The 15,589-nt window shown below is 43.8% G+C and overlaps 1 protein-coding gene across 1 annotated transcript; it reads right to left on the bottom strand.

The window, feature by feature from the left end:
- Positions 1 to 122: 122 nt before the first annotated feature.
- Positions 123 to 11,164, bottom strand: LOC124031295 (methylosome protein 50-like). The gene is made up of 10 exons (XM_046342368.1): positions 10,606 to 11,164; positions 9,796 to 9,981; positions 9,472 to 9,610; positions 2,883 to 2,932; positions 2,699 to 2,769; positions 2,444 to 2,501; positions 1,831 to 1,899; positions 1,604 to 1,712; positions 1,453 to 1,521; positions 123 to 1,313 (listed from the first exon to the last, which is right to left on the bottom strand). The coding sequence occupies exons 1-10, from the start codon at positions 10,688 to 10,690 to the stop codon at positions 1,157 to 1,159; spliced, it is 993 nt and encodes a 330-aa protein (XP_046198324.1). The 5' UTR covers positions 10,691 to 11,164; the 3' UTR covers positions 123 to 1,156.
- Positions 11,165 to 15,589: the final 4,425 nt, after the last annotated feature.

The raw sequence follows: 15,589 nt of genomic DNA, 5'->3' as shown, positions 1-15,589 counted from the left end.
TTAAAAATGTAGTAAAGTTACTAATTAGTTTCTACCAAATTGTCTGAGAATAATTTCCTACAGAGGTCTAAAGTTCAGTAAGATTCAAGTGCTCGGAAAACCAATAGCAACTCATGACTATACAGTATTCAGACATACTTTATTCAAGGATGGAAAAACAAGTAGATTCAGTTAAGTAACTCTGCTCGGACTTCCAAAAAGCAACACCAGACATGTAGTGTACTTTGTTTCTGGCACACATGAGACGAGACCATCTAAACAAAAGAAAATGCCAAGGGGGGAAGAATATGGAATCACATTGGGACAAATAAGCCATGTAGTGAAGTTATAACTTTACACATTTACAGAAATGATTCATTTAGAAAACAAAATTGCCCATGGTATTGATTATGGTTAAAACTTGAACCATGTCATTCTAGTCTAGTGTGATTTCAGAATGCTTGGATGAGCCATAGTTTAATTGAGTCCAATTAACCCACAATCTTGCTATCCAATGAGTCAGTGGCTCCCACTTCTCAGACTGGCTAACATGCCACGTAATACAGCACCCCCAGGGTGGGTAAACAAAGGTTACATGGGGTTGGACTCACTGGAGAATAAGCGTGATCAGATGGGTTCATTAGATTAAAGATTACCATTGCCAGCATTCCAAAATCCAAGTCTAAAAGTACCCCTCATGATAACTGGACACCAAGCCATCTGTTCATGTCCCTACAAACTGCAAAACAAAAGGTGATGTCTAAAACGTGGTTAACATACACCTTAAAACAGACTCAGCATATGACGCTGCCATGAACAGAAAATATGCAACGCAAGACTGCACTCTCCAAAAATGTAGGCACATGTGCGCTTCACGCTGCTACAACTTGATCACTGCTGGGCCAAAACAGCAGAAATGTGTAGCCTCTCAAATCACTCAGTTGTTGCGAAAAACATCCCAATTTACTTTATCACAGACTACATTCACACATTATTTAACAAATCAGTTGAAAAGATAACCCACCATGGCAAGGGGTACTTAGACTAGAAAAACCATCTTCATACTGCTCTGCTCTGTTCCGGTGTTGACAATTTCTACCCTCATGCCAACCCCTCAAATTCTCCCCCACAAAAACATACTTTCACCCCCCCCCCCGACCCAGGCTGGGTGGTGGGTCTACAGTGGGGACGTGGAGTTTCCAGTGGCGGGTCCATCCTGTCCCATGACGTGGTGGAGGACCTGGTGGTCCCAGCCCACAGTGGTCAGTGTGTCAGAACCGCCAGGGGCCCAGCAGACACCCCGAACAAAGTCCTGGTGCCTCTTGTCTCTCAACCTGGAGTGGAGCAGTAGAGCCACATGTTTAAGAGACTGGGTACAAATACATTTTCACAATTTTATTTCATAGCTTGAGTTAACAAGCCAAAAGGATGAACTAGGGAGCAATTGTAAACAGCCCATACATCGACACTTACGTTTCCTTAAGCACAGAGTTCATCACAGCAACAGTGCAGTCATCACTGATTGAGGCAAGCAAGGGGGCACTGTGTTGGAAGGTAAGAGATCATTGTGTTAGTTTAGTCTGACAAACCATTGACTGCTGTAGATGTGCGAATTGGTGTTTACCTGTGTGATGAAAAGGCTAGGCCGGAGACCCTGCGGCTGTGGGTGCTCTGTGTCTGGCCAGGCTCTGCTCCCTGAAAGTCCTTCAGTGTCACTCGTCCCAGCTCGTCACCTAAATCAACACAAACGCCATTCTCAACAAACATATCATTAAAGCTTGGCAGATCAATGATTGAAAACAATGTGCTTGGACCACTATGCATCATGGGAAATGTAGCACTGGTCCTTACCGTAGGCAATTGTGGTCCTGTGGTGGGGATGCCAGGCTACTGATGTAGGACAACAGCTGGGCTCTACGTCTGAGACAAGATAAAATCTCCAAAGTCAGCTGGGAAATCACCAACATGCACTGGACAACATGGTTGGGCACACCTGACCATGTACACGTTTCTGATTTCCACACTTTACATGTATTGCATGTGCACTTTGAACACAACAAATGGGTAATTGGTGTGCTGTAGATGTCTAGATACTTTTGAAGTGGATATTTACAAAACACACAGAATTGTCCCAACACACAATTATTGAAATTACTAGGGTCACTGGAAAAGTTTTATACATTAGGAAAATTATACCACATTTTCCAAATAACCCTGTTTTTCAACATGTTGTTCTAAGTTCCTACTGCAGTGACCCGCCCTGCATTTATCAGAATTCATAAGATTGGGTTACTCAAGGATATACACTTCGACAACAGAATCCAAGGCTACCTAAAAACCACAAACCACTGACAAGCCAAGATAAATTGTCACCGTCAATCCATTGGCAACAGAAGACTATGCATCTCGGCAGTGTGAAAATCCTGCTGCCTAGCTGACTGCAGTTCAGAGTGGTTCTATTCACCTAATCTAGAGGCTGGTTTGGTGGGTTTCCTCCTGTCCCAAAGCAACAAACGACCATCCTGAGGGAAGGGGAATGGAGAGAGACATCAATGAGAGGAGACCGTGCATTAACAAGTTCATACAAGAACAATGTTTTCCTTTCAGTAAGTTACAACTTACTGTATCTAGCTTCATATTTCATAGCACACAATAGAAAAGCTGTATTCCAACTGAACCGATTAAAACAGACAACCCTCTAATTAGTATTGGCTCTTACCTGGCCACATGAGAGGAAGAGGGAGTCATCGGATGGATTGCAGGACACACAAGTGACTGGCTTCGAGTGAGCTGTGGAACAGGTGACCGATCCAGTTAAATAGACGAGCTATAGAAACATGAGAAACTGCCACTGACATGTTCACCATAGTGCAGCTCAAAATACAGAGATGAGGTATCCTTACCATTATAGGTGCTGACCACATCACCCTGAATAAGGTCCCAGACTTTGATTCTGCAGCAGGCAGAAAAGAGAAAGAACTGAGCAAGTCTTAGGGCTATGACAGCTTTAAAATGATATCTACACCAGGAAATGCAAACCAAGCTACAACACTCCCATTACCTGCAGCTGTCAAAATAGACTCACAGCCAGGCCAGTTACACCGAGGGCCTAGGTCTGTCATGCCAGTAATCCAAAATTTGCACAAGACCAGAGTATGTGAGCGGAGTTGAGCGGTCTGACATCCCACTCATCACTCAAGGAGCGTTGCTTGCACACCGCTCAGGCGCTCCACCTTTCCAACTCTCCAACTCTCACTCACAGGAAAACAAACTGCTGCCCGAAATTCACTCCATTCATTAAAATCACAATTGAACCAACAACAATTTATTTTTTAACTACTTGGACCTACCATTTGGTTTTTGAAGTATAGAACCCAAACCATATTATTAATGAAGTGTTTTAATAAACATGAAAAGGTGAATGTAAGAAGAACTCATTTCAAATAGGATACATATCATTAAACAGAAAATACTAAATATGTCAGGAGCCAGACAGGGAGCCCAAGGAACGAAAATGAATGTAGGCTATATCTTCATTATTTCAAGGCTATAGCCTACAAAGGAATAAATTGTGAAGCATTGGAGTGTGACACAATAGGCTGGTGGGGCCAAAGTGCTCAGCATTTAAACATTTTGTTGAATTAAATCATTAGTCTATAAACAGCACATAGGCTGTGACTAATTTGTATTTCCTTTTAAGTCAAACAAACAAAAAAGTCATTTTTAGAAACACGAGTTTGGCCAGTCTGGGGCTTCAGGCTCACGCGATGGTGACTGGAGAGCCGGCCAGCAGCGGTGAAAAGACTCTCCACACTTGCAGAGCCACTGGGGACACTAAACACCCTTTTGGCCACTCTTGCCAGGCAAGTTTCATTGTTCTATAGGTAGCCATAAAAAGGTTTTTAGGCAAAAAAAAAAAATCAAAAAGTAGCCAGCTATTCCCACAACGAAATTCCCACAACTACAGTACCCCTTTCGCCATCTGGCCGGTCCCTTAGTCGACACAGCACCCCGCTGTACCACCATGACTGGTCCGCAGACGTAATTACATCAGCTGTGCCTTCAACCGGCCTTTGCTGGATGACAGAGCAGACGCTTCTACTTACCCTGGACTGCTAACTTTAAACGCTGTGTCTCCCGCGTGCTAGCGTAGTAACTACCTAGCGTCTTCCCTGTTTCATCTATTGCTGTACACTGGAGCCTATGATCACATGGCTACATAGCTGATGCCTGCTGGACTGTTCATTTATCACAGTACTCCACTTTGTTCATCGCCATTTTACCTGTTGTTGACTTCGCTGATTAGCTGTTGTCTTACCCATTGTTGACTTAGCTCGCTCTCCCAATCAACACGTGATTGCTTTATGCCTCGCTTTATTTCTCAAATGTCAATATGCCTTGTAGACAGTTAAGGATAATTATTATTGTTTTAGTTTACTGTGGAGCCCCTAGTATCACTGTACATACATTTACATTTACATTTAAGTCATTTAGCAGACGCTCTTATCCAGAGCGACTTACATGCCTTAGATACCTCCGTTTTCCCACCTCCCACATGCGGTGACCTCACCCAGTATAATCAGCGTGTCCAGAGATGCAACCTCTCTCATCACTCAGTGCCTCGGCTTACCTCCACTGTACTCGCACCCCACCATACTTGTCTGCACATTATGTCCTGAATCTATACTACCACACCCAGAAATCTGCTTCTTTATTCTGACCCAAACGCCCCAGACGACCAGTTTTGCTAGCCTTTAGCCGTACCCTCATCAGACTCCTCTGTTCCTCTGGTGATGTGGAGGCTAACCCAGGCACTCATTTGTTGACTTCTGTATTCGAAAACGCATTGGTTTCATGCATGTTAACATCAAAAGCCCCCTCCCTAGGTTTGTTTTACTCATTGCTTTAGCACACTCCGCCAACCCAGATGTCCTTGCCGTGTCTGAATCCTGATTTAAGGCGGCCACCAAAAATTCTGGGACTTCCATACCAAACTACAACATTTTCCATCAAGATAGAACTGCCAAAGGGGGAGGAGTTGCAATCTACTGCAGAGATAGCTTGCAAAGTTCTGTCATACTTTCCAGGTCTATGCCCAAACAGGTCGAGCTTCTAATTTAAAAAATGAAACTCTCCAGAAATAAGTCTCTCACTGTTGCCGCATGTTATAGACCCCCTCAGGTCCCAGCGGTGCCCTGGACACCATATGTGAATTGATTGCTCCCCATCAATCTTCAGAGTTCATTCTGTTAGGTGACCTAAACTGGGATATGCTTAACACCCCAGCAGTCCTACAATCTAAGCTAGATGCCCTCAATCTAACAAATTATCAAGGAAACCACCAGGTACAACCCTAAATCTGTAAACACGGGTACCCTCAGATATTATCCTGACCAACTTGCCCTCCAAATACACATCTGCTGTTTTCAATCAGGATCTCAGCGATCACTGCCTCATGCCTGCATCCGTAATAAGTCTGCGGTCAAACGACCACCCCTCATCACGGTCACATGCTCCCTAAAACACTTCTGCGAGCAGGGCTTTCTAATCGACCTGGCCCAGGTATCTTGGAAGGACATTGACCTCATCCCGTCAGTCGAGGATGCCTGGTCATTTTTTTAAAGTAATTTCCTTACCATCTTAAATAAGCATGCCCCGTTCCAAAATTGTAGAACTAAGAACAGATATAGCCCTCGACTCCAGACCCGACTGCCCTTGACCAGAAAAAAAACATCCTGTGGCGGACTGCAATTGCATCGAATAGTCCCTGCGATATGCAACTGTTCAGGGAAGTTTGAAAAGGCTAGCCTTTGCTTTCCTAACAGAAATGTACAACCTGTAGCTCTAACACCAAAAAGTTTTGGGACACAAGTCCATAGAGAACAAGATCACCTCCTCCCAGCTGCACACTGCACTGAGGCTAGGTAACACGGTCACCACCGATAAATCCAGGATAATCGAAAACTTCAACAAGCATTTCTCAACGGCTGGCCATGCCTTCCTCTTGGCTACTCCAACCTCGGCCAACAGCTCTGTAAACGATATAACCGCCATCCATAAAAGACAGTACTGTGCAGCAGTCTTCATCAACCTGGCCAAAGCTTTGACTCTGTCAATCATCATATTCTTATCGGCAGACTCCGCAGCCTCGGTTTTTCTAATGACTGCATTGCCTGGTTCACCAACTACTTTGCAGACGGAGTTCAGTGTGTCAAATCGGAGGGCATGTTGTCTGGTCCTCTGGCAGTCTCTATGGGGTGCCACAGGGTTCAAATCTCGGGACGACTCTTTTCTCTGTAAATATCAATGATGCTGCTCTTGCTGCAGACGATTCCCTGATCCACCTCTACGCAGACGACACCATTCTGTATACCTCTGGCCCTTCCTTGGACACTGTGCTATCTAACCTCCAAATGAGCTTCAATGCCATTCAACACTCCTTCCGTGGCCTCCAACTGCTCTTAAACGCTAGTAAAACGAAATGCATGTTTTTCAACCGTTCGCTGCCTGCACCCGCACGCCGGACTAGCATTCCTACAGAGGATGGTTCCGACCTAGTATATGTACCTAGGTGTCTGGCTAGACCGTAAACTCTCCTTCCAGACTCATATCAAACATCTCCAATCTTAAATCAAATCTAGAGTCTGCTTTCTATTTCGCAACAAAGCCTCCTTCACTCACGCCACCAAACTTACCCTAGTAAAACTGACTATCCTACCGATCCTCGACTTCGGCGATGTCATCTACAAAATAGCTTCAAATACTCTACTCAGCAAACTGGATGCAGTTTATCACAGTGCCATCCGTTTTGTTACTAAAGCACCTTATTCCACCCATCACTGCGACCTGTATGCCCTAGTCAGCTGGCCCTCGCTACATATTCGTCGCCAGACCCACTGGTTCCAGGTCATCTACAAGTCCATGCTAGGTAAAGCTCCGCCTTATCTCAGTTCACTGGTCACGATGGCAACACCCACCCATAGCACGCGCTCCAGCGGGTGTATCTCACTGATCATCCCTAAAGCCAACACCTCATTTGGCCACCTTTCTGCAACACAAGTGACTGAGTTCACCAGTAAGTGTATAGTGGATGTTGTTCCCACTGACTATTAAAACCCAAATCAGAAGCATGGATAGATAGCAGCATTTGTGCAAAACTGAAAGCACAAAACCACTGCATTTAACCATGGCAAGGTGACTGGGATTTTTTTAAAAACCAGGCAAGTCAGTTAAGAACAAATTCTTATTTTTCAATGATGGCCTAGGAACAGTGGGTTAACTGCCTGTTCAGGGGCAGAACGACAGATTTGTACCTTGTCGGCTCAGGGGTTTGAACTTGCAACCTTCGGTTACTAGTCCAGCGCTCTAACCACTACTAAAATGTCAGTAGAGAGAGTGGGGTCGCAATTCAAATGGCTCATATGTGGCAGGGTCTACAGACAATCACAGATTACAAAGGGAAAACCAGCTACGTCGTACACCGACGTCTTGCTCCAGGACAAGCTAAACACCGCCGCCTGCTTTGAGGACATATTGCAACCGACACGGCCCACTCCCAAGGACTGTGTGCACTGGTTCTCCATGGCCGACGTGAGTAAGACATCTAAATATGCTAACCCTCGCAAGGCTGCAGGCCCATGCAGCATCCCTAACTGCGTCCTCAGGGCCTGCACTTTCAATCTCCCTATCCCAGTCTGCTGTGCCCACATGCTTCAAGATGTCCACCATTGCTTTCTTGTGTACAGGGACAAAGGTAACTGAACTAAATGACTATTGCGCCATAGCACTCACTTGTCATCATGAAGTGCTTTGAGAGGCTAGTTAAGGATCATATCACCTCTACCCTACATCTTAGACCCACTTCAATTTGCATACCGCCTCAATAGATCCAGACGATGCAATCGCTGTCGCACTGAACACTGCTCTATCCCATCTGGACAAGAGGAATACCCATGTAAGAATGCTGTTCATTGACTTTAGCTCAGCCTTCAACACAATAGCATAGTACCCTTCAAGCTCATCAATAAGCTCAGGGCCCTGGGTCTGAACCCCACCCTGTGCAACTGGGTCATGGACTTCCTAACGGGCCACCCCCAGGTGGTCAAAGTAGGATACAGCACCACTTTGCTGATCCTCAACAAAGGGGCCCCACAAGGGTGTGTGCACAGCCCTCTCCTGTACTCCCTGTTCACCCATGACTGTGGCCACACATGCCTCCAACGCAATCATTAAGTTTGCAGATGACAATAGTTATAGGTGTTATTACCTACAATGATGAGAGCCTACATGGAGGTGAGGGCCCTGGGAGAGTAGTGCCAATTAAATAACCTCTCAATCAACATAAAAAAAACTAAGGAGACGATTGTGGACTTCAGGAAACAGCAGAGAGAGCATGCCCATATCCATCGTCAGGACCACATTGAGAAGGTGAAAAGCTTCAAGTTCCTCAGCGTACACATCGACAATCTGAAATGGTCCACCCACACACAGACAGTGTGGTGAAGGCGCAACAGCGTCTCTTCAACCTCAGGAGGCTGAAGAAATTTGTCTTGGCCACTAAGAACCAAACTCTTACAGATGCACAATTGAGAGCATCCCGTCAGGCTGCCGCAATCGCAGGACTCTCCAGAGGGTGGTGCAGTCTGCACAACGCATCACCACGGGGGACACTGCTTGCCCGCCAGGACACCTACAGCACCTGATGTCATAGGAAGGCCAAAATGATCATCAAGGACATCAACCACTGAGCCGTGGCTTGTTCACCCCGCTACCACCTAGAAGATGGGGTCAGTACAGCTGCATCAAAGCTGGGACGAGAGACTGAAAAACAGCTATCGCAAGGCCAGCAGACTTAAATAGTCATCACTAGACCACTACCACCCAATTACTCAACCCTGCACCTTATATTATAGGCTGCTGCCCTATATACATAGACATGGAATCACTGGTCACTTTTAACTTCTCTAGGATAGGGGGCAGCATTTGGAATTTTGGACAAAAACCATGCCCAAATTCAACTGCCTGCTACTCATCCCCAGAAGATAAGATATGCACATTATTAGTATATTTTGATAGAAAAAAACAGAAGTTTCTAAAACTGTTTGAATCATGTCTGAGTATAACAGAACTTATGTAGCGGACGAAACCCAGAGGACAAACCCTCTTTTTAATAAGTTTTCATTGGGAATCCAGATTTCTAAGGCACCTTGATTTTGCACCCATGTTTTACCAGTTTCTTTATGAAAATATTAAGTGAACCCAATGGTAGTAGCTAAAGCAAGGGGGTACCGCAGCACACAAATGCATGCTTGGCCAAGAAAGCCCTGAGCTTGTGAAGTGAGCGCTTACTGGATTGAAATTACAAGTGGGCGAGAAGGCCAACGCTCCAGCCTTTGGGAATATCGCATAACGCTTCAGTCAAATTGGTCACACTCCGCTCCTCGCACACATACTCTGAATGAGACACACAAATAGAGACTGCCCCCTACTGACCGGTTGTCCATACTGCCGCTGATGGCATGGCTTGACCCAGCAGGGCTCACGCTGGTAACGATGTGATCATGCTCGAGTTTGGCGAACCGTTTCTCCAGCAGACTCTCATCCTCTGATAGCTCCCACAGCTCAACAGCACCTATAACACCAGTCAAACCACATTGCATCAACACTTTTGTATAGCTCGCAAATAATCTAGATGACGTCTGCCTGAATTAAATGTAATCATTGTACTTTTAACTATATTTCCCTCACTTTAGACCAGCCTTATTTACAGCAGAATATGATATGCATTTAGTAATGATTACGGTCATTCCTACTTACCAGAGTCAGATGCAACTAGGACACCCCTCTCTGAAACCCACTTTGCCTCTGTGATGCCTGCCTCTGTCTGGACACCAGCCTTACAGAAGCCCTCGTTGGGAGACTGCTTGGGATCACAGTAGATCCAGATGGAGCCCTGCCAGCACCTGCCTGTCAGACTGGAGGCCCCCAACAACAGGGTGCCATCTATGGGAAGAAAATAGAAAAATGTCAATAGTTGAATCATATGGTGTCTTGTGCCTGTGCTGAAGTGCCATAGAATAGGATGGCAGGTTATTTAGCATAGCTAACAAACTATAATTGTTAGTTTATGTCCAACGTTAGCTAGCTAGCTTGCAATATGATAACGTTAGAGGAACTAGTAACGCACCATTGAAGCGCTTTGAGATTGTTATGAAAAGCACTATAGAAATATCAATTATCATTCTCTTCGAAATAACAAGCTAGCTACAGTAGCTGGCTAGCTACAGTAGCTGGCTAGCTACAGTAGCTGGCTAGCTACAGTAGCTGGCTAGCTACAGTAGCTGGCTAGCTACAGTAGCTGGCTAGCTACAGTAGCTGGCTAGCTACAGTAGCTGGCTAGCTACAGTAGCTGGCTAGAGTGTGGTACAGTCAATTTTACCATAGAACAAACATGACTTTACGGTGTTGTTAATGATGTAAGTTCGATAGGTTATGACTTGTGTAACCTTATTTTGCGACAACAACGTGCTGTGCCGGTAGTTAGCTAGCCCTTTCTAATACCCATGTGTCTGGAAGCTAACTATCACACAAGGCTGCATCAAACACTAGCTGTGTGACTTTGCTTACCTCCCCTGTACTGCGCCGACTCCAAATGCTTCTCCATACACGCGGGGGCATTTGTGGGTATGTTCCATCCGTTTTCCTTTATCATATTGGCATTTACTGTACTTTTCACCCAGGCAACTCTGATTCACTCAGGCTAGTGTTTGTAATACAAATACTTATTTGTACAATAAATGTAATAACTTAGCTAGCTATTCGAGAAACCACGGACTACGAAACTACTTGATTTAGGTTTACGTTCTCGTACTGCATCGTGCACGCCAGAAATGAATGAACTTTCAAACAGCCAAAGAACTCCATCGTGTACGTTCCCCAATTATCGTCAATGGTTCGCGCGATGCATTCTGGGCGATTCTGGACAAGAACACTCCCTCAAGAAGTCGATAGCTCAAAAACCCAACATTAGCATGAAGTACAACATTACAATTATTTTCAGAGATGTGAGATAATTAACTTGTTCTCTATAGTATCGTATAGCTTTCAACTCGTGACATACCGTACTTCAATGAAATAGTCTGGTTTCTCGACTCATACCCTGACTTTTATTAAGAAGGGATTGCGTGACAATTTGCTAGTTTAGCAACCGCGTGACGCACCATGACAACATGAACTCAAGTGGTCGACAGTCTGCTGGGCAGAGCATTATACGTCTCTCCCATTCATTTCCAGCTCGGATTCTTATCCCATACTTTTATACCTTTTAATGGGGTGATTCTAGTCGAATCGGGTGTTTTCTAATACTGACATAGTGAGATTGTAGACTCCTACATGCATACCACAGATTATCCATTATATTTACCAGATAATTAAGTGGCCGCTCTAGCAATGAGAAGAGAAGTCTTAAAATGGAAGGCAGTAGGAAGGAGGCAACATCAAGTGGGACCATTCTAGCCAAAAGCCACAACTCAGCTGTAAAGTGCTTTTTTTCTCCAAAGCTGCCGGGATGTCACGTGTTCTACTTTACATCAGTACACTTGTAACAACCGAAGCATTACGAAACTTCTATTCGATCAAATATGCCATTCTATTTCATGTTAACCAAATTCGAAACTCATTGACTGCTATACTCCTTGCTCGGTGAGCAAAAAAATACAAAACCCACCTGCTGGAGAAGAGCTATTTGGGGCGCAGTTACACGGTCATGGCTAGGATGGATCATGCTTTTTGGGGGGTTAAGGTTAGGAAAATAGTTAGGATTAGCTAAAATCCCCAAAAATAAAAATTGCCGTTATTTTGACCCCCCAAAATATTAATTTTAGCCAGGGTTGTACAATATTTGTATAACTAACCAAAGATAGAGAACAGCCTGTCGTTTCCAATGGGAGCAAATTAATCATAGTGGGCAGAAAAAGCAAGCAGGCTAGGATGAGCTAATGACATCCTATTGGCACGTTCTAGAATTTATTTGCACATTTCCGTTGGGGAACGCTTACTTCTGAAGTGCACGTGTGCAACAACTAAATTAGCCCTTGCACTCCCAAACTTTGGCAGTCTTTACAGATTCTAGTTTTGGAATAAAGAAAACTGTATGGAGATCAAATGTTTAATCGATGAGAAAATGTGCAGAATGTCGGCCAAAATCCATCTCGCTTCTCACACTGCCAGCCACTGTGCTTCCTCTCATCATCATATTTGGTAGTGAGTGGAAACACCAAACGGATGCTTCACATTTATATATCCGATGAACATTCTGTGGGGTTATCCCTCTCACTTCTCCTCTTCCTCTGTTTATACAACTGAGGTACAAGGGCTGCAGTCCAAGCACTTTATTTGAATCTCCTTAGCCCTTACACTAGCCACTTTCGGGGAATCCCTGTTGCAACCAGATGCAGTTTGATTGCCATCTTAAGTGCCAGTCCAATTCACTACCGTTGCCCCCTTGGCCCCCGATTTCATTTGAGGGAGTGAGAGAAGAACTTTGATCACTTGTGGGGTTTATATGACCTACAATTCAGTGCAAACTGTAGTCACGTGTTATTCTATTTTATGTTTGACCTTTAACTACGCAACTGAGTTAAATTCTTATTTACAATGACAGCCTACCCCGGCCAAACGCTTCCCTAACCCAGACGAATTGTTTGCTGCCCTATGGTACTCCCAATCACAGCCAGTTGTGTTACAGCCCAGAATTGAACCAGGGTCTGCAGTGACACCTCTAGCACTGCAATTCAGTGCCTTAGACCACTGCACCACTCAGGAAGCCTTCTCCTACTCTGGTGGCTACGAAGTGTCACATTTAAATCAACATATCGGCATGTCTGTCAAAATTATGACGCTAGCTTGCTTAAAAACATACAGTACCAGTCAAAAGATTGAACACACCTACTCATTCAAGGGTTATTTATTAATTTGTACTATTTTCTACATTTTAGAATACTAGTGAAGACATCAACTATGAAACAACCAAAAAAGGTGTTCAACACTTCAAAGTATATTTTATGTTTGAGATTCAAAGTAACCACCCTTTGCCTTGATGACAGCTTTGCACAGTCTTGGCATTCTCTCAACCAGCTTCATGAGGTAGTCACCTGGAATGCTTTTCCAACAATCTTGAAGGAGTTCCCACATATGCTGAGCAATTGTCTGCTTTTCCTTCACCATCTCAATTGAGTTGAGGTCAGGGGGATGCAGAACTCCATCACCCCCCTTCTTGGTCAAATAGCCCTTCCACATCCTGGAGGTGTGTTTTGGGTCATTGTCCTGTTGAAAAACAAATGATAGTATGACTAAGTGCAAAACAGATGGGATGGCGTATCACTGCAGAATGCTGTGGTAGCCATGCTGGTTAAGTGTGCCTTGAATTCTAAATATATCACAGTGTCACCAGCAAAACACCCCCACATCCATGCTTCACGGTGGGAATCAAACATTTCAAGATCATCCATTCACCTACTCTGCGTCTCACAAAGACACGGCGGTTGGAACCAAAAATCAAACATTTGGACTTATGAGACCAAAGAACAGATTTCCACCGGGGTCTAATGTCCATTGCTTGTGTTTCTTGGCCCAAGCAAGTCTTCTTCTTCTTATTGGTGACCTTTAGATGTGATTTCTTTGCAGCAATTCGACCATGAAGGCCTGATTCACACAGTCTCCTCTGAACAGTTGATGTTGAGATGTGTCTGTTACTTGAACTCTGTGAAGCATTTATTTGGGCTGCAATCTGAGGTGCAGTTCATTGACGATTTCTTAGGAAGGTAACTAATGAACTTATCCTCTGCAGCAGAGGAAACTCTGGTTCTTCCCTTCCTGTGGCGGTCCTCATGAGAGCCAGTTTCATCATACCGCTTGAAGAAACTTTCAAAGTTCTTGAGCATTTTCTGGATTGACTGACCTTCATGATGATGGACTGTCGTTTCTCTTTGCTTATTTGAGCTGTTCTTGCTATAATATGGATTTGGTATTTTACCAAATAGGGCTATCTTCTGTATACCACCCCTACCTTGTCACAACGCCACTGATTGTCTCAGACGCATTAAGGAAAGAAATTACACCAATTAACTTAAGGCACACCTGTTAATTGAAATTGATTCCAGGTGACTACCTCATGAAGCTGGTTGAGAGAATGTCAAGAGTGTGCAAAGCTGTCAAGGCAAATGGTGGCTATTTGAAGAATCTCAAATATATTTCGATTTGTTTAACACTTTTTTGGTTACTACATGATTCCATATGTGTTGTCATAGTTGATGTCTTCACTATTATTCTACAATGTAAAAAATAGTCAAATAAAGAAAAACTCTGGAATGAGTAGGTGTGTCCAAACTTTTGACTGGTACTGTGTGTGTGTGCGTGTGTGTATAGATAGATAGATGAAATTGATTTCCGTTGGCAAATTGGCTTAGTCTCGTAGCGAGGAGCCTATCAAACATAGCTAGCTTCATGCACATGTTTTTTGGAATTTTGAAATGCATTGGTATAAATGTCCAAACTAGCCAGTTATAACTGTAGCTAGCTACGTTAGCTTGCTAGGTACTTAATAGCTGTAGGTTGGTTGTTTTTAAGCTCAATTTCAAGATTACCACCAAGGACGTTGCATCTCCGATCATCACTCTCCCTCGCTTGGGCAAGGGACATTTAAGGTACACTCGGATGTGACTATGTAAAACGTAATTCAAGAGCTGAGGGTTTGGGGCCGAGGGATGTCTACTTTGAGTTTGGACTGTTCCCAAGGTTTACATATACTGCATTTCTGAAACAGAAACCCAAAAGTGAACTGCATACTTCCACTTCCTGGCTCCACACAGCTGGAGGTTTTGGTTGTCACAGCCACAAAGTCAAAATAGCTTTTTGGTCTTAATTTAAAAAGGTTAGGCATAAAGGTTAGCAGTGTGGTTATAGTTAGGTTTAAGGCTCAGTGCAGTCAAATATGATTTCACTGTGTGTGTATATACGCACACACACACACTTCCACACTATGGACGTTGGAAATTGTAATATCTTTTTCACAATATAATGCCCTTTTGACGTAAGCTGTTTGAAAAGGCCGCCTGAAATTTCACCCGGTTGTGGTGGGATGGCATTTTGGCACCAGGATGTAAATTAGTTTAGACCAATAAGAAAGAGTTCCAAACATCTCTGCCAATAACAGCTAGTTTTCAGTTTTCCTCTCCCCACAAAGACCACTCCCTGACAGTCTTAGCTAAATTCTTGCTTGCGAAATTGCTCTTTCTAAGGTATTTTTGTTTCTGCTTGACCATTTTAATTGAAAAACAATCACAGTAAGATACCTAATTGTTCCTCCCAAACTATTTGATATCAAGATAAAAACAGCTGCATTGGACCTTTTAAAATCAGATTTGAAGAAATAACACAAATAGGCGGATTTAGCCATAATAATGACTTTGTGGCTGTGGTAACTAGTGACGCCACTACGTTGGGACTGTTTTATGGTAGTTTTAAAATTGTATTCTTTTTGATCTGTGGATTTGAACAAAATGGAAAATATACAATGTTTCATGTTTCAGTAAAACAGTCATTGAGCAAAATC

The sequence above is a fragment of the Oncorhynchus gorbuscha genome, linkage group LG03, assembly GCF_021184085.1.
Source record: "Oncorhynchus gorbuscha isolate QuinsamMale2020 ecotype Even-year linkage group LG03, OgorEven_v1.0, whole genome shotgun sequence".
Taxonomy (NCBI): domain Eukaryota; kingdom Metazoa; phylum Chordata; class Actinopteri; order Salmoniformes; family Salmonidae; genus Oncorhynchus; species Oncorhynchus gorbuscha.
Note: the sequence above shows the minus strand (reverse complement) of the source record. Positions and strands in the feature narration are given on the sequence as shown.